General features: G+C 42.1%; 1 protein-coding gene across 6 annotated transcripts in view; it reads left to right on the forward strand.

The window, feature by feature from the left end:
• WDPCP (WD repeat containing planar cell polarity effector) overlaps positions 1 to 18,803 on the forward strand; it is a 147,637-nt gene that overhangs the window by 116,072 nt on the left and 12,762 nt on the right. For all 6 annotated transcript variants that reach the window (XM_064709248.1, XM_064709250.1, XM_064709249.1 and 3 more), the window contains one exon: positions 16,407 to 16,542. In XM_064709248.1, coding sequence (XP_064565318.1) covers positions 16,407 to 16,542 — 136 coding nt within the window. The remainder of the gene's footprint in view (positions 1 to 16,406; positions 16,543 to 18,803) is intronic.

Consider the following 18,803-nt stretch of genomic DNA (forward strand, 5'->3'; position numbering starts at 1 on the left):
AAGACTCCTACACAAGAGACTGCTTGACAGTTCACCCCTGAAAAATTCCCAGCACAGGTGTTAGGGTGTTTGATAACCTGATGGTGGTACTTGTTGAGTGCTTCCAGCCTAACCAAACCAAGTTCCCTGTTAAAATCCCATCTCAGGAGTGGGACAGTCTAATCAGGACACGGCTGGTGAGAGGCATAGGGAAGAGTTCAACGGGGCCCAGGGGTGAGTTTTGCATCCACTGCACTTTTCAGTCCTGCACTTTCTGGAGTGTCACACTTGGCCAGAAGATGAAATGAAGAGAGTTGTTTAAGAAAAACCCTTGGTGAAAAAGTGATCTGCAGTGCCTAGCACAAGGCAGTAAGTACATGCAGAATTAATGACTTTTTTCTTTCCTAAACATACATTCTGTATTTAATTTCAGCTATTTGATATGTTTTTCCCTAAATATCCATCCTGTCAGTTAGTCTGCACTGACACTTCTTTTTACTTTAAATCTCAGTGCCATGAAACTTCTGCAGCTCCCCAACTCATGCATGAATAATACCTGCCATTCAATAATATTTTTCACAGCATTCAAGACACTAAAAGTCCTGAATCATACTAGATTTCAAACTATACATTCAGTCTTAAAAACATATTGTGAGGCAGTTGGTTATCTCTGCAATGTTGATATTATGAAATGGCAAAATATTTTAATACGATGGAAAGATATCATTAATGATAGATTATAAGCATGTACGGTGTTCACTTTAATTAGTCATTTACTGCAGTCACATTGCTATCATCTTTATGATAATCAAAGCTGCAACAGCCACTTGATTTCTGCCTCCTGCCCTCCCAGCCCAGGGACACCACAACATCAGTAAAAAGTTGGGGTAGGTTTCTCACATAAATTAGATTCCATGGATTAACCACTTAACTGATAGTTTTAAAAATTTCCCTGTAAGGAATGTGGAAGTCAATATTCTTTCCTGTAGTCTTGTGTTAAAATCTAAACATGGTTTCTCTATTTTTTTTTTCCAAAGATTTAACATTGTTTCACATCAACTAGATCATATTTTTTCCTTAATGAAACCTGTGCTACATCTTGCTATAGTTACTCATTTACCTCTGCTGAATTTAGTCCTTTTTCTTGATAATGGTCTTGCTGCTGAAATCCCCCCTGGAGACCTCCAAATACATCTAAAGCATACCAGATGAACAGCAAACTCTGGGGCCATCCCAGACACCTTGCAGAACAATCCCAGGATGTGTTTTTACATTATTTGGTAGGTGCTGGTGAACCATCAAGAGCTTTACATGAGCTTACCCTCTGAAGAATTTGGAACCCAGTCCTAAACGCTGTTTGAAATTCACTACTAAATTTCACCACACCTCTGCTTAAATAATACAAAGTCTTATCACACAAATGCAAGATGATGGCTACAATTAATTATTTGTTTACTGCATAGGATGCACTGTGGCCAAAGAAAAGAGCTACAAAGTGCTTAACTTAGGCCCTTGCTTTTAGCTACCAAAGGGCAAAATCTTTAGTTCATGAAGGCAAATATGGAGCTTGTGTGGGCACCCTCTGTGAGGGTGTGAGCAGTGTGAACCCAGATCACCCTGCTCACTGTGCTGCCATTGCCTCAGATATGTAAGGGAAGAGTTAGCACCACACTGATCACTGTAACAAACAGAATTTTAACAGTAAAACATGCCAGAAAAATTCCTCAACCAGTCATGAAGGAAGCACAGGCTTTAGTCAGTGTCTTATTTTTGTGTATTATTGTCAGCTGTGCTGCCCCAACCTATTCCCATGTGTGTTTGGGAGTTTTGCTGTGCACTCGTTGGGACAGAACCAAGACAGCAGGCAAAGAACTGGATGTAATTTGACCTGTACAACCATCACAAACCCTCTGGATTACTGTGGCCTCTTCATTTTAACCTTGGATGGTTGTGCTTTCCTTTGGGCAGTGTGTGACCTCTCTGTGGCAGGCTGCCCATCCTTTCCGCACCATGGCATGCCAGGGTCCCTCGCTGTCACCTCCCTCTGGCTGACCGCACAGCCAGGTGAAGTCCATTTCCTAAGCTCACTTGTTTTCTGTAACTTTTGCCACATGGGGTGAAAGCACACCCCTGGGGAATCAGTGTAATCCTCTCGTTCGTGTTTGCCATTAGGTGTCAGTGTGACAACAACCATGGTACACAAAGGCTGCGCTGGGGTGTGCAGGGATACCACCCCCATCCTAAACTTCTCATTGTCCACTCGGGGCAAACCCAGTGTGAAACCGAGGGGAAGGAATGGCTGAAGAAAGTAATAAACATTTTATTTCCGGGTGCTTTTCCATCACCTAATTGAAATTATTTACTAACAGATAAGTCTGTTTGCATTTCATTCAGCATGTCTCAGGTTCCCGGTGCTGCAGTTGTCAAAGAAGGGTAATATTTACAAACCCAGGAGAAGAGTTTCTGCACACACTGATCTCACCTTATTTTGGGGCAAAAGAAATAGTCAATATTATCAGTAATTTGCAGTCAGCAGGAGGTAAACTGCTTTGCCCAGTGCAAATGTTAAATTACTTGTGTGAGTTGAGGTCTGACAATATTGGTGCTGATAGATGAGTCCTTCACAAGTTGTTTAAAATACTGTATTAGAAATTACAACTTGAAGTCCACTCCTTTCAAAGAGAAGAATTAAACACTTTAAAACTAGTTTTAAAGGAACTTTTTTGTCAGATATAGTACCTTTTTTTTGTCTATCAGTGGTATGCAGGATGAAGAAACAGTAAAATACACAATGTGTACAAAGAAGTTGAAATTGTTTTTAAACAAAGCTTTGGGCACTTCCCAAAATGTAGCAAACAGGTTTGGGTTGTATGGGAGTTTTAAAAGTTTTAAAATAAAAGACAGGGTTTGTGAGAGGGGGGAAAAGTATTTTTAGAAGAAAAGTAATCTATAAAATATTCTGCAGTAGCAGTATTCAGAATATATTAATTATACTCGTAGGATAGCCTCTTTTTTGCCTTATGTTTGGAAATGCAAATGTTTTCACTTTTAATCAGATTTTGATCAGCTCAGCATAATGGTTAAACCAGCTTGGCCTTCACCAGGACCAGGGAATCTGTTGTGCCAGAGGATCATTGGGATTCAGCTTTGCCTTCACCTTTCTGCTTGGAAAGGGATCAGGTTCTGAGCATGCCTTAAATTTGTAGGTGTTTTTCTTTATACTGATAGATTAAATCTCAAGTAGCACCATGCTGCTGTGATAAGCATCTGAGCAAGCTGACTTTTCTTTTACCTCCTTCCAGATTTCTAGTAACTCCATGGCACAGGAGTGGTTATTCTTGAGCACGCACTGCACAGCCCAGGGTAATCCTAGCCAGGACAGGAATACTCAGGTACCATCTCTGCTACAGTTCCCCAAGTTGGGCAGTTGCAAGTCTCTTCATGAGAGTAAAGCCTGACAAAATTTGGTAGCCATGGCCCCCTTCAATTTGGGGATGGGAAATGGAAAACTAGTGTGCCAATTTGATGTTGTCCTTATAACAGATAATTATAGGCTTTAGGAATAGAAAAGATGCCTGATTAAATGGCTCCAGCCATCTGCTATTGCAAGACTGTGAAGTAATCCTTGACCATTTTCATATTAAGAGCTGCCACGAGGATGTTCTCCCACTGCTTATGCCACTCAGCTTGCCTAGAAAGCTGTCTCCTCTGCTCTGGCTTACTGGCATCCTAACTCACTTTTGCTTTGTATTATTTTAAATAGCAGTGATTAAACCTTTATATCAGTGCTGTTGGGGGAGCTTGAAAGTATAACACATCTATTTTGACTTCAGAAATATAAATTGAAGAGATCCTTATTTTCACATGTGGTTTCAGATCAGGTTCTTCTTCATGTTTGTGGTACAAAGGGAACAGATGAAAAGCCAGCTAGGCAAGCAGTTTTAAAAACCCCAGCACTGGCCACTGTGGCTGCTTGTACCCCTGCTCCATTGGGGTCCCAGGGGAGGCACAAGAGGAGCCTCAAGGGCCAGGCACAAGCTTCTAACATGGTGCTCTGCCTCAGCTGGTTTAGGTGAGCCCAAAGGTAATTTTGCTGGTTTTGAAGCAAAATCATCAGTCAAACAGACCTGAAAGCAGCAGAAAGCTGTAGGCCTGCTTTTCCCTAAGCACTGTTCTTATAGAGAAGTGTTGCTTCAAGCAACTCTTTACAGTTCAGAAAGTATCCTGGTGCCAGGATCCTCCCTGCAATGGACTGAGTTCCCAACTGCAGCCTAAACCAGTCAAAAAATGTGCCAGAAAACATGAGGAAGTGTTTCCACCTGAAGCCAGAGAAAAGACAGAGGGAGCAGTCAGGCTGTAAGGAAGGACTATAAAGGGACAGGAATAGCCAGGTAGAGATAAACATCTCTGGATGATGCACATCTGTGCAAGAAGGACTGGTGGTGGCACATACGAAAGGAAAAAAGATCACTGCTGCAATGCAGGAAAGTGGAAAGATGCCTTTGGAAGGGCAAATTTTTCCCATTGAGCATTAATTGCTTTCCATGGATACAAAATGCACTTTAAGTGATAAAAGGAGTGGCTGACAAGCAATGCTGTATTTAACAGATATCAGAGAATGCAATGTAGGTTAATTACCTTCCTTTAAAATGAATTTTTTTTTCCTGAAGAGCTGAGCCTCTGTTTGAGACAGAAGCTAATCTCCAAACTCCTGTTGTCTGCTTCAATGAAAAGAGGAGCAAGAAAGGGAATGAAATGGGGTGGTGAGGAGACACCAGTAGGAACCATAGTGACTTTTCTTCCCTGGCATTGAGGCATCAGTTTTTTGCATTGCTTCCCATGGACTTTCCTCTTTGGTTACCTTCAGAAGCACAAGCAATGCCAGGAACTGCCCACAGCTCCCTCCAGGGCTTTGAGCTTCCCAAGCGGTGTCCACAGTCGCTGCTCCTGCTGACACAGTTTATTTAAATAGGCAGGAAGAAAGTATTGGTGGTTGCAGGAGGCAGTGTATAGTGTAAACTACCTCTGTGAGGTTTTAAAAAGAAAAAACACTCTGGTATTCCTGCCATTCTGTAATTGAGGGATATCAGTCGGGCGAAGATCTTCCCAGGGAGTGGAATGAACAGTCTGGGAATGAAAAACCCACTGTTCCTGCAGTGTTGCATTTCCCCTTCGACAGGGCACATGAAGTGTAGTGTGTCCCCTTTCCAAAGCTGTTTTCCTCTAAATCAGTCTCTTCTGGTGGGAAAGGGTGGGAAGGAAAGTATCAACCCATCAGTCGGGGTTTTCGGTGCCAATAGGGTCACATCAGCTTCTCAAAGCCTTTGGGCACCCAAACCACAGAATGTGCTGGTGGTTATCAGCAAGTCTGTGCAGCAAAGCACTGCAGCAGGTGAGTGACAGGATGCAAATATCATAGAGGACCTGCCCTTGTATCTGCTTCAGTGCCTTTCCAGCCACACCTTTCTGGTGTGGCAGAAATTGTAAAATGTCGGTCAGGGTGCTCTGGAGATGGGTAAAACGAGGCATGCACATACCCCAACTCCTTTTATGTCCTGGTGCCTTGAGGTGCATTTAGAAAATGTATCCAGGGTTTGTCTTATGTTGGAGGATTTAGCCAAGAGACATTGAGCAGAGCACTGTATAAGTGTCATTAAGAGCGCTTAGCAACAGGATATTCTGTGATTCCAGATTCCAGGATACCCTTATGCATATCCTCTCTCTCTGTGTGTGTGTGTGTGCAAGCACAGAGTTTGCATATATACACATTACCTTAAAGTCTGAGGGTTTGCAGGTTTAAAACAACATGTTGGTACCAGCTGTGTAGCATGTTTTCTATGCATTGCATCAGTGTTGCTAATTTTCTATGCAGAGACACACACAGACCCCATGAAAAGTTGGCCCTCATTTTATGAAAACTTGCCTGAGACATTACCAACTTACTATCCTAAATTCAGTACTTTTAAAGAGACTGAAAAAAAAACATATAAGAATTTTCAGGTTTGGTACACACTAAGCTTGTTGATGTCAGAATAAGTTTAGTCCACACAACCTTCCAGCATGAGTAACATTTTTTTTCTGTGAAACCCACTGACTACAAATACGTTAGGCTGGCAGAGGTTATAAAGCAATGCTGTTTTATAAATTGGGTTTTATTTACAGGTAGTATTCCCATTTTTTCATTATTTGGATTAGGCAAGTAACTGGTCCCAAGTTTTTCTTCATTAAAAGAAAAAGAAAAAACCTTCCTTTTAAGAGGTGTGTACTTCACAATTTTCAAACTTCAATAGCATAGAATTTTTCACTTGGTCAGAAAGCTGATTTAATTTGCTGCTGTTAAAGCTTTCAATTTTACATCCATGAATTGTCAAATTAAATTCAGTGCATTGCTTAAATTTCTAGCTGCAGTGCATTTAGCCTAATTGCTTTGGTAAGTTGGGTGCTTAGTAACTCCTACTTCTCTGAATTTTCGTCTTTAAAGGCAAGCAAAATAAGCCTGAGGGCCACAGGTGGGCTAGCCTGCTCTTTGGGATTCACCTGTGGGGTCTTTGGATATCTCTTCCAGTCTGACTGCATCCTCAGACCATATCTGATGAGGCTGCTCTGCTGACAAGGGAGAGCATTTAAACACCTGTAGGTTTTAGCTATTTAAGTCCAAATCAGTTTTGAAGCAACAAGAAAGGCTGAACAAAATGGTTCAAATTTCAGTCAGTTGTCAACTAAATGTGTGCACTGGGCCTTTAAGTATTTGGCCAGACACATCTTGATTGCTTGGCTTTTGTTTTCCCCCTTGGAAAGTCAGCTGGATAATGCCCTGTAGCCAAAGTCTATTCTGCCATGCTGTAAGTGGGCTGGGCTGAGGCTGGGGGTTGGGGGTCCGGGTGAAGCGAGAATTAACCAAAACCAGAGTTATATTCAGGTATTTGCAAATTTTTGTAAGCCAAGGTGTTTGCAGTCATTTTCAGTTTTCTTCCCACATTAAATTTAAAAATCGTAGGGACATAAAATGATCCCAGCAATGCAATCTTTAAGGTGGGCTCTTTCTGGGGACAAATCGCAAAGCAAACACTGAGGTGGCAGAAACAATCGAGGAAACTTCCACCAACAGCACCCTCAGAGGCAAGCCCTGAGTGTCTAGTTTTTTCCTCTTTGTTTACAGTATTTTTAAGGCTTTGAGTTCTCACGCAACATATATGTCATTAAATGGCTGATTCCTCTTTGCACACGTTGCTGTGATGGCCTGTGGCAACCTGAATTAATTGTTTCAGTAGTTGATGGTGGTTACTGGCCGTAATTATTATAATTTGCATTTATAAAAACTTCTTTCATCTAAGGATCTCAAAATGCTTTTGCACACATTTAATTAAGCTTCACAACATCCTGTGAGGTAAGTGTCAAGAGTGTTGTTATATCCATTTTTACACGAGTTTCTCCAAGAAAACAAGGTCAGTCTCTAATGTGACTGGTATTTGGTTCACATCACTTGCACAGGACAGGTAGCATGGCTGCAGGAATTAGGAATGCTGATCTAGGTCACTTTGCATCTCCCACATGGCTCTTGCTGCTGCCACGCCGTGTGGACACACACACTAAGCCATGGCAAACACATGATTTCCAGTCTGAGGTGGCCCTTCCTTCCCAGGAGCACTGGAGCAGCAGCAAAGTCTTGGGAAGAAAAAGAGATAAGTACCCAACAGGGTGCACCAGATGAAAACCCACCTTGCAAAGATTTGTCCTTTCCACAACTTTCCACCTTAGCATTTAAGCCTCTCTTTGCAGTCTGCACACAGTAAGACGTGTCTGCTTTAGCCAAAGCCAAGAGAGCAGCTGCAGGCAATGTAGAGTCACCCTTCAGCAGCCATTCACCTGCTCTAGAAGAGGCTGCACACACTTCACCTCCACCCCCTACCAGCCTTAGACCCAACCCTTTGGGCAATCAGCAATTCTGAGATCTACTAAATCCTAGATTACCACTTGACAGATATTTAAAAGTGAGGATCAACCAAAGTAAAATAGACTTGGAACTTGGGGGACAGCAGTTTCCAAAAGCTCATTTCTTTTTCAAACATATGACTGTTGTTTAAATTGAACCTAGCTCTCTGTAAGGTCGGTTGATCACCATAATAGCCCTGAGGAAGATATGTGTAAGTACGTGCTTGCAAATTGAGTAAGGAGTCCCAGGCCATACCTGCATGAGTTCTTTACCATCCTCATCAATTTATGTTTACATAAATTGTTTACATGTGGCAATGATCAGATTAGCTATTTGGAAAGAACTCTGCCTCTGGATGCACTTATTCCAAAATAAAAGCCACTTTGCTTTTCTAAATTAAGTGCACTTAGAGGTAGACGATGATTATTCTGAATAACATAAGAAAGAAAGTAATTTCATTCCCAAGTAGTCTATTGAGCAGAAATATTCTGAAATAATCTGTCTAATTTCTCATGTTGATGCTTTTTAAGGCACAGACAAAGTCACAGAATTAACAACCCATTTAGTTTTCCATCCATTGTTTTCATGGAGAGGGTGTGCCAGTGCAAGGCAGGAGTCAGAGATTCCTTTCAGTTTCCCTGAGTCAATGTACAGGATTTATTCTCGTCCATGTCTCTCTTGTGGAAGAAGGAATGCCTGGCAGCCAGAGGAGAAGGTCTGACACAAGAACATACATAATTTCATTATACCTGGTGCTGTCTACTTAACTTTCATCAGAAATGGGACAGTCATTGGCTTAAGCCTGTGTTTTCACTGAAGCTTTCTTCTGCTTTTTTACTCCTCCAAACTTGTTCATGCCTGCTGTGGCACAGAAAATTATGGCAGCAACCATACTTGACATGCATGACAGAACACAATGCCTTGGGAATCCCAGCATCAGACCCTCAGAGGAGTTTTTATTGCTGCTACCAGAAAGTTTTCAAATTAGTATTTTTGGGGTATGTTTCTTTATTTGGAAGGGGGGGGAGGTAAAAATTCTCCTTGTGTTATCTCATATTGCAGAAACTGAGACTTGATGGGTACTACATTATCCTTTTTGGACCTCAATCACTCCCAAAGATTCAAGATGAACTCTGCCTGCCCAGGCACCAGAGTCAGTGCCCCAGGGAATTTCTTCATATCTAAGGGATGTGCAGGATGTGTACTCGCATGCCCTTGCTGCCTCTCAGCCCTAGCTGTACATGCAGTTTTGCTTTAGGAACCTGTACCTCCAGTATTGCAATATCTTTTTCAGTCTCTGTCATCAAGAGTTTAAATACAGTTCAGATCAGTGTTAGTGGCCCAGCTCCAAATGAGGAGAATTGCTGCAATTCGTTATCTTGACAAATTAACTGGTCTGAGGCAATTCCTTTTTGAGAGATACAATTACCTAACTCTTGAACTCTAGCCTTGCTCCAATGCTGTGGCATAGCTATGCACCTGCTCAAAAAGTGTGGATACTACTTTCCCATCCATAAATACAATTCTTGCACTAGGAGCTGATTTTAGAAAAAAAGGTTTTCTGAGGTGCCAAGGCAGCTGGTTGCACAGGGGAGGTACAGTATGGGAAATGCAGGGTCTTTGTCACCAAACCACGAGAGGAGAGGCTGGCTCAGAGAGTGTTCTATCAGAGAAATGCATCACCAGTTGTCCCATCCTCTGTTTTGAGTCCAGCTTCCTGATCCTGAGTGGAAGAAGGTGGTTTTCCTGCTCCCAATCCACCACATGGAAAAGAGTAGCCCATTCAGATGTAAACCAGATTAAAAAAAAAAAAAATCCAGGGTGTTTTCTTCCTGGAATTTAGGCAAAAATTTCTATTTCAATCCTGCAGTCTTTATGTAACTGGTGGAAAATAGGTTGCCATCAGTGCTCCACTCCTGATGTGGACAGGAGCTGGTGCTCCTGGGAAGGCAGAGTGACCTCCAGCCTTGCCATCAACTCCTGGCCTTCAGGATGAGCTCCTTTCTGCCTTTTCTACCAAGGAATGAAAATAGATCCACAGTTACACATTGTTCTTCCAACCCAACGTGAGCACATGCACTTCTCATCCTCTTCCCTGTGGAAAGCAACTCCTTTTGCCCCTCAGCCATAGCTCACCTGTGGGCATCATCTTTCCTTGTAAAAGAGCTCCCAGATGCTGAGAAATATCCCTTAACCATTCATTTGAACCACTGCCTTTTGGAAACTGTTTAGGATAAAGCCATCCAGCAGAAGGCTTGTGTTTGCCTAGAGCCTCTTTTGTATGGACTCGGTGGTTGGGAGTTTCCTTGAGCTCCTCTTTGAACTCCAAGCCTTCAGCATCCAAAACATTTAACCCTCAATTTCTTTTCTGCTTTATCAGTTTGGCCAGCTTCCAGCTGGCAGCATTCATTTGCAGGCTCCCATTCTGCATCTCGTGTTTGCAGATTTGTCTTTTTCAATTAACCCCTTGAAATGGTTTTCTTCTCCCCGGAGCCTACCTGCCTCCGGTCTGGCCGGCACTTCTCCCTGCTCCGGCTGCCTGAAGGGCAGGAGCGGGAGTGGAGGAGCTGTGTCCCTGAGCTGGCAGTGCCAAGCAGAGGGTGTGCCCCACGCACGGAGAGCAGCTGAAGGAACACGCAGGTTCGGCACTGCCGGCTCTGCCCGTTGTGGGTTGGGGCTTGCAATGCCAGAGGCGCTCCTGCCTCTGTGGAGCCTCTGGAGCATCACTTGTGAATAATGAGATCTTCCCTGAGCGCTTTCGCTGGGATGCTCGGGAGCACGCGCCCACATTTCCACTGCTGCAGCCTTCACCCCAAACAATGGCAACGTCTGTGCTCGCCAGCAGGGCTTCCACAGCTTTGTTTTAGAACAGCTATTTCTAGACAGTCACCTAAAATTTAAAACACAAAAAAAAAAAAAAAAGGAAAAGAAAAAATGGGAAATAAAGACCGTGTCTAAAGCATCACTTACCAAACAAAGATATTGCCTAGTCTCCAGGATTGTCGTCCCTGCTGTAATTGCTGAGCAGTAGCAGCTGTAGGTTGCTCATCCTGGCACTCCAGCTGGTTCACAGGCATCCACGGGGAGGGGAGAGCCGCTCACCCACTGCCGGGATTGCCCGGCAAACTTCACACGGGCTGGGAAACCTGATAACATCTAGAGGTGCAGCATCTCTATTGCTGAGACACCAGTCAAGCCTTTGAAGTGAGACGGGCTGGAATTGAGGCAAATTCTTGGTTGTTCAGTCCCTTCCAGCTGGAAACTCACTACAGCTTGGTACTACCACATCTGGATCACCCTGTAAGACACACCTTTTTCACCTTTCTCTTTTTTTTGTTTTTAATTAATTAATATTGGCACTGCCGGGATAGTTCCTAAGGAACTGATTACTTAGGCTCCAGGGAGATATAAAATTAACTATTCAGGCTGCGTAGCGGTTAGCTTAATTTTATGTATGATTCTAGCAGAGCAAAGGAGTAGTAGAGATGGAAATCTCAACCAATGCTAGTAAAGACTCAGCATTTCCATTTGCAGAAAGTTTTAAAACCAGATTTCACAACAAGCTGCAGAAAGCTGCTAAGTGTAACTGTCTACACTACCAAAAAAGCAAGAAAACAAAGCCGTTGTTTATAAATGTTAGCTTCTTCTTTAGTTTTATCACATAACTTTTATATTGATTCCTAAATTTCCTGGCACACCCTCTAAAACATTTTTACTGCTGCTAATACGTCTACTACACAAGTAGTGAAATAATGACATGTTGTGCTACTATTAAAGATTGATTCTACTGGTAGTGATTGAAGTGCCTTATCTTCTCAGGCATCAAATTGTTAAACAACAGAACTGGGAGATATTCAGATTTAATTTCAGGAATAATCTTATCCAGCTCTCTAAACACTAACAGCTGTTCTCAATGCATTTTAGAAGTACTACAAAACCAATATTTCGACAATTTGTATTTGTCAAATGCAAACATGTCAGCCTTGGGAATTAACAAAACAACAAAAAAATAATCTGAAAATAAAAATCCATGGAAAACTAGCCCAGAAAAAGTGAAGAAGTTTAGAGTTACATTTTTCCACACTCACAAACAAAGCTCTGTGGTTTCCCTGCAGGAATTTGTTGAAACAAAACAGTTTTATTAGAATATGTTTATTTAGAAAGACGTTTTTTGGGAGAACAATTGTAGCCAAAAAAAAGAGCTGACCACACTCAAATCAGCAATGGAAGTTCCCAATGATTTTGATGCCAGAAGAATTTTATGCAGTGGTTTTAGAAATAGCTTTATGTAGTTTGAAAAAACCTGGGATAGAATTAAGTTATCATAACTTGATAATGTGTGAAATTATGCTCAATCTCATGCCTTGTGCAGCAGTTATCTGCCTTTAAAAAAATCCCCAGAATATCATAAAATCATGACAGCTTGCTTTCAACAGGTAAAAAATAAATACTTAATTACAAAAAGGTTTTTGCCTAATAAGAGAAAATACTAATTTATTTACATAAAATTAGGTGTTCAAGTAAAAAAATAATTTTGTTTAAATGCCTAAGAGAAAGAAAATGTGATTGTTAGTAAAGTGTACAGTTTATAGCACTCACTTGAATTAACTATTTGCATTTCTTCAGACCCTTGATTAGTTTCTCTCAGAAAAACGCTATTTACTTCCTTTTTTTTTAGTAAAACAGCAATGTGGCTCAAGTCTGTGTGGTTCACTGGGAGTTCATTGGGATATATTTGCAATTCCTGAAGCAAAAAAGTGATATTTTATCTTTAGAAAGAGTTACATTTTTTTGAACTTATTGAATTTTTCAGAGATCAGCATGAAGAGTTCTGATTAAATGCTTGCTTCAGCGTTTTAAAGGCTTCTTGTGTCCCTGTTGCCTAAGGAGGTCGTACAAGAGGATTGCTCTGTAAACATCAGATTGTACAGAATTGGCTCTGCACACCATGCCAGGCACACAAAGAGGAAGTCAAATGGCTTATCTCTCACTTATCAACTAGTTTATTTTTCACGCCCAAAAAAGGCTGCTACAAGAGCAGCTGCTACTTTGTAAATAATTTAATGGCTGCTGTTAAGTAGAGCTGTCAATTTCGCAAACAATATTAAAAGGAGATTTACGTTTTACTGCAGATTTGCATGTTCTGAAATGCGTTTTTATCCCTGGAAGTCCAGTGCAGGATCCTGGAGAATGGAAACAGCTTCTGATTTGCAGACACAGATTCAAAAGAGAATAGATATGTTTAAATAATGACAGATGTGTGGGCAGGCAAGGCGTGATATCTCATCACCTGCATGCATTACCCAGAGAGCATCCTGCTCATTAAAGCATAGGAGAACTTTCAGTGGACTTGTAAAGAAAGATATTTGGCTCTTTCAGACAGGTATGAGATGTAGCAATAGCAATTACCATTTAATTTTGGAAATGTAGAATACGCATTGGGTCATTGTATGTTTGGGTGTACACAATGCTATCCCAACACTGATCACGACAAATAGGATTTTTTTTAAAGATTTTAGCATGAAAGATTCATATTCTTGCATCTGGTAAATTACTTTCATGATGAAACCACAACATGAGCACAATACCAACTCTCAAATTTTTGAAATTCAAATTCTAATTGAAATCCCCAGATCATAACATGTTAAGCAAATAGTTTAGAATTTAAACAGCAAGAGTTTATTGTGCAAGAAGGCAAAGTAATATCTTGGATTGCCTTAATACAAAATCTTAGGTGAAACTTATGATCTCTCCAATGTTAGCACAAAGTCAGGTCTCTGTCAAGGACCAAATCCTAGCCACAGCCCTCATCTCTGTGGCATTGTTGCCAAAATCCTTCCCTTTCTAATTCAAAGTGGGATATGTTGCCTCTAGTTTGGGAAGGGCTGTGTTGTTTAAACAGTGTTCCTTGTGCATTTGTTTTTCCTGCTTTAGCACTTCTCACATGTAGCAGAGTCCATGTCCCACAACAAAAATATTTATTTCTTTACTCTATAGCTCATATCTGGTTTTGTGGCTTTGAACCACTCCTGGCATCCACACTGCAGCTGTATCCTCAGACCACAATAGGCTCAATGCTCATAACTATTTTAACATATCAGATATTTATTTTAGATATGAAAGTGCAGAGAAATCTATTTGCACTCCTGTGGGTAAGATCCCTGTTCTTCCCCTGCTTTTGTGCTTGCAGATGACAGACTGCTCTGTTTTCCATGAGGTTTCCATGGATCCAGTGGCATTATTTAATAAGGTATAGCTGTGTTACACCCACAGCACAAAATATCAGTCACTGGCCATGCTGTAATTAACTGCTCATAGCATTCATATATTAGAAATATGGCACCCAAAGACTCTATAAATCCAAATTGTAGCCACTCCACATTAAAACGCTGCTGGGTACCACCTGGAGCACATGCATGAGTTACACTGAAGTGGTTGGTGTGAGGACTGGGATTTACTCAGCAATGGTTCTCAGCTGAGACAAGAAAATACAGACCAGCAGTGTGATGGAAAGAGATCAAGAAAAAGCTGACCCAGTTCTGATATGTTTCCTTTTTCAATACACACTCCTCTTTCAGCATCTGTCAGGATTTTATGTTCTGAAATATCCCCACCCCCAGGAGCGGTGGCTCAAGAGAAGTCATGGGCATCATATATTGGTGAAAGTTTGTAGCTTTAAGGGGGTAAATTATGTAGACCTTAGTTGTTACTAAGTGGAACTTAGTAAGTTCCACTTACTTCCTTAGTAAGTGGAAAAAGAAAAGAAGAGAAAAGAAAAATTAATTACAGATGCTGTAATGTACAGACTGTACATCTGAGCTTTGACATTTTGCAAATTCAAAGGTTTAACAGTCTGTTTCTTAACCAACTCTGGCCAAGTGAGGAGGGAGGCTCTTCAGGACCAAAGACTCTATTCCAGGTGGGAGCACAGCAGTGGGACTTGTGGTCCAGAGCAGAGGCTGTCAAAATTTGTGCCACAAGACCTGTAGTGGATTTTGCCTAATTATGTTTTTTCCCCCATCAACAGGAATTTTGTTTAAGCCCTTTCCCAGAGCTCTTCATATAAATGAAAAGCAGCTTCTCACAAACATAAGTTCTCTATACTGTACCTCTCATTCTTTTGGTTTCTCATTCTGCAAGGCTCCAAGAAGACAGCTCCAGAGAAACCTCCCTTACTTGCTCTGGATTTGAGTTTCTGAGATTAAAGCATTGCCCATACACTTGTTTTCTCCTCTGCTTTTGTTTGTCTTTGGATTCTTTTTTTCAAGATGGAGGAGAAATTGCACCAGTGCTGGTTTAGCACCTTTATTTATTGTAGTGTGGTGTGCATGCTTGAGGTGAGCTGCCTTCAACCGAGTTGGCCATTTACAACTATTCCCCACGCTGGGGAACGGTTGAAAATGTGGGAACCAGCAGCACAGACAGACATGAGCTACCTGGGAAAGCCAAGTCTTGCCACACTTCACCCTCCCTCCCACCACAGATGCCAGTGGTATTTAGGTGGCATGAAGAGTAGAAATAGTCCACAGCACTCCCATGGCACTGGATTTTTAAGACTCAGAGGTTCAGAAGGGCTTATGAGCAGATTTGCCCTCCTAAGCCAGCGAGCGTTCTGGGTCTCCAGATGAAATGTAAACCCAACAGCATGGCAACCCTCACCAGGCTGTTACATCCTCCCACTGCCCACGGTGCCATCATGGGTACCCTGCAGATCAGCTTATACAGGATCCAAGAAGGCAGAGAACAAGGGGAGAAGAACAGGATTAGAGGAGGCAAAAATGCAAAAGGGTCTTATGGTTTTGAGAAAAATCTTTTAAAGTCTTTATCTGTAACAGGATTTTTTTTCCTTAATCCAAACTCTGCTAGCCTGCGGTTTGATTAAATTTTTTATTTATTTATTTTATGTCTCACACCTAGAATATGCAATTCCTCCTCTATATTTTTAAGTGGTTCAGATATTTTTAAATAATTTCTCTTACCACAGGGCTCAGACTGGAACTTGTGAATTGGATGCTCATGCTTCACCTACTGAAGACTTCAGGCCTTAATTGTGAACCAAAATATTTTAAAACAAAGCTAAGGGAAGTCTTTATTTTTAAAGGAAGGAGTTATACATACTCCTCAGGGGAACTAGTCCAATTGATAAGGCTTTGATCCCTATGGCTTATGCAGCAGCCTTTGGCAGCCAGCTGGACCTTCTGTAGTTGACAATGTAGAGAATGCATTTCCTCCTTGCTATCTATAGCCAATACACACTCTGTCTGTGTCTTTCAAAAACTCTTGGCTCTGTTTCTTGGTGCTGGCTACTTGGCCTCCTTTTCAAGGGAGAAGCCAAGGGTGAAAGCTGTGGAAGCATGTGGGTTTCCATTCAGTTTGATCCCCTGCGAGAGAGGACACCCTTGTCCTTATGGGCATCCAAGGCAAACAGCTGGCAGCTTGGTTGGTACTTTCAGATGAAGTAAGTGTGATACCGTATCTTGATCCATCTTAACAGAACTTCTGGGGCAGTCAGATGAAGAAGACCCCTCTTGTGAAGCTTTCCCTGACCAATCTCCAGAGCAGGGAGGAGGGTGCAGCCAGCCTGTTCCCGACCCTGCTGACAGACCACCAACGCAGAGCTGCTCCCACAGGTGAGCTGTGAATTGTTTCAAAATGTATGTTTGATATTCTGAACCTTTCTGTCAACTGCAGTTGTTGTCTGCATAATGACTGTAAACACAATAAAACATTAACTCACTAAAAACTAAGAAAAACCTAGAAGCTCAGAGGACATGGCATAGACACAGTGAAATCTCCAGAAACACAGAGAGTTTGCAAGCTTTTAACCCACACTAACACAACCATTTTCAAATTAAATCATCTGTGCAAAGGCAGCCTTGCTTGCTGAATGTGTAGAAAAGAGAAATACAGCAATGAAAACACAGCAAATTAACAGATGCAGGTAATGAACAGAACTTTTAAAAAATGACATGGTCTTTACAGATCCCTGTAAGCAAATCACTAGCCTGTAATCAAAATCCCTGGGAAGATCTTTTGAGAGTGCCCTTCTTCTGAAGCTGATTAAAACCTTGAACTTCACTATGACAGAAACAACACTTCTGATAATTGGGATTTTTTCCAGCACTTCCATTGCTGATGAACCTGCACACCACCTTGCAAGGGATAGGAAATTAAAGAGAAACAGCTCTTCTGCAAAGATTCAAAAAGCATTTGTTTTCTTTATTTTTCTTTGGGCATTCTTGATAGAAAAGAAAAAAAAACAGTTATTTGTTCCCAGTGAGTATATAAATGTGTAGTATATAGACTTCTTTTTATTTTCTATGCCTACTGTCTGTAGGAATGTTTTTTGTAAATCTGGTGTGAGTTTGACATTGAAGTTCATTCTGGAATGACGTTACATTCATCCCAGCCATTTGTATATAACTGTGCTGAACACATGGTTCATCTTCTTTCTTCATTCTCTTCTTTCCTTCTCTTTCTGGAAATCTGTATGTTAACTAGTTTTCTGTCTCCCCTCACATGGGGGCGTTGAGTTTTTTCAGTATGCAGTATTATATTCATTTTACCAGCTACACACCATGAGTGAAGTATTTATTTTATACATTGCCTACAACTTTCAGGACATGGACACGCTCTAAAGCTTTCAGAGCTATCTAATGGGTTTGGAGGTGGGCCTGGCTTTAAAAATACAGTGCACAGTTATTCCTTCTTAACTTTTGGGATAAAGATACCACTGTACTGATATGGGCAAATTCTAAAGACAGTCTCCATGCTGGAGGCTGCATTGTCTCCAGAGGGCTCCAAGTGCTCCAATAAAAGGAGCTCCTTTAGCAGCGCACCAGAGCTGAGACTACTCCCAACACGCCTGTGATCCCAAGGTATAAACACTCTGTCCTCCCTCCCTTTCGCTCACCCTTCTCCTTCTGGAGGTTGCTATGACTCACCCAGCTCTGGCAGTCCCACGTCTGCCTTCGTCAGGCGTCTGGGGAGAGGCTGAGAGCTCAACTTTGCCCCGACTCCTGGGCTCCCCACCTGACCTGCACCTACCCAGGTGGGTCACCATGAGCTGCTGAGCCTCAGGAGTGGCTCCTTGCAGTCACCAGAGCTGCATAAATGGCTGGGATTTCCCAAGGCTTTTGGTTGGAGAGCATAAAGTGAGCTCCCACCTGTGCACCAGCTCCTCCACCTGCGGACGCCTGGAGATGCTGCTGACCTCTGCAGGGAGAGGCCAGAGATTTTGGTGGCCGCTTACAAAGCCATGGAAGAAAACTTCTCACGGCTCTCCTGGCTGGCCACAGCTGCTCAAAGCCTGCCAACAAGAATTTAGGTTTCAAAGGCACTCCCTGTGACAACACCAGCCAGGTGGGAAGGTCACCTGCCGAGGGACAGGTGACTCCATCAACTTCTTCCCTGTGCCTAAAGAAAGCCACGGGTGGCTACAAGCACCCAGCTGTGGCTTGGTTTGCCTCCAGTTTCCCAGAGTTGCTCTTCTACAATGCATCTGCTGCCAAGTCTGCATCAGACTTCTTCATGTGAAGAAATCTCTATAAAGAAAGGAAGTTCTAGTGCTGGGACCCTACACAAATAGGGCTGTTCTCTGTTCTGCGATCATTGCAGTGTTTCATCTCTCTGTCCCAGGTACTCCAGGATTACCAGAGACTTCTGAGTTTGTATTTGGCTTCTTCTGGGTAGCAGTGGTTCTTTAAGTTCCTGTAAGAGACTACACCAGGACTTTGCAGCTGTTCAGCAAGAGTATCCAATGGCTGTTCTTTCAGAGTCTCTTGTTGTCTGCCTTGGCTTTACATCATTGTACCAGCTAGTCACACCAATTACTACATTACTGCATTACTAACACATCTACCCTTATCAGTCCCAGATGCTGTCCCAAATC

Source organism: Zonotrichia leucophrys, chromosome 3 (assembly GCF_028769735.1).
Source record: "Zonotrichia leucophrys gambelii isolate GWCS_2022_RI chromosome 3, RI_Zleu_2.0, whole genome shotgun sequence".
In the NCBI taxonomy this organism is placed as follows: domain Eukaryota; kingdom Metazoa; phylum Chordata; class Aves; order Passeriformes; family Passerellidae; genus Zonotrichia; species Zonotrichia leucophrys.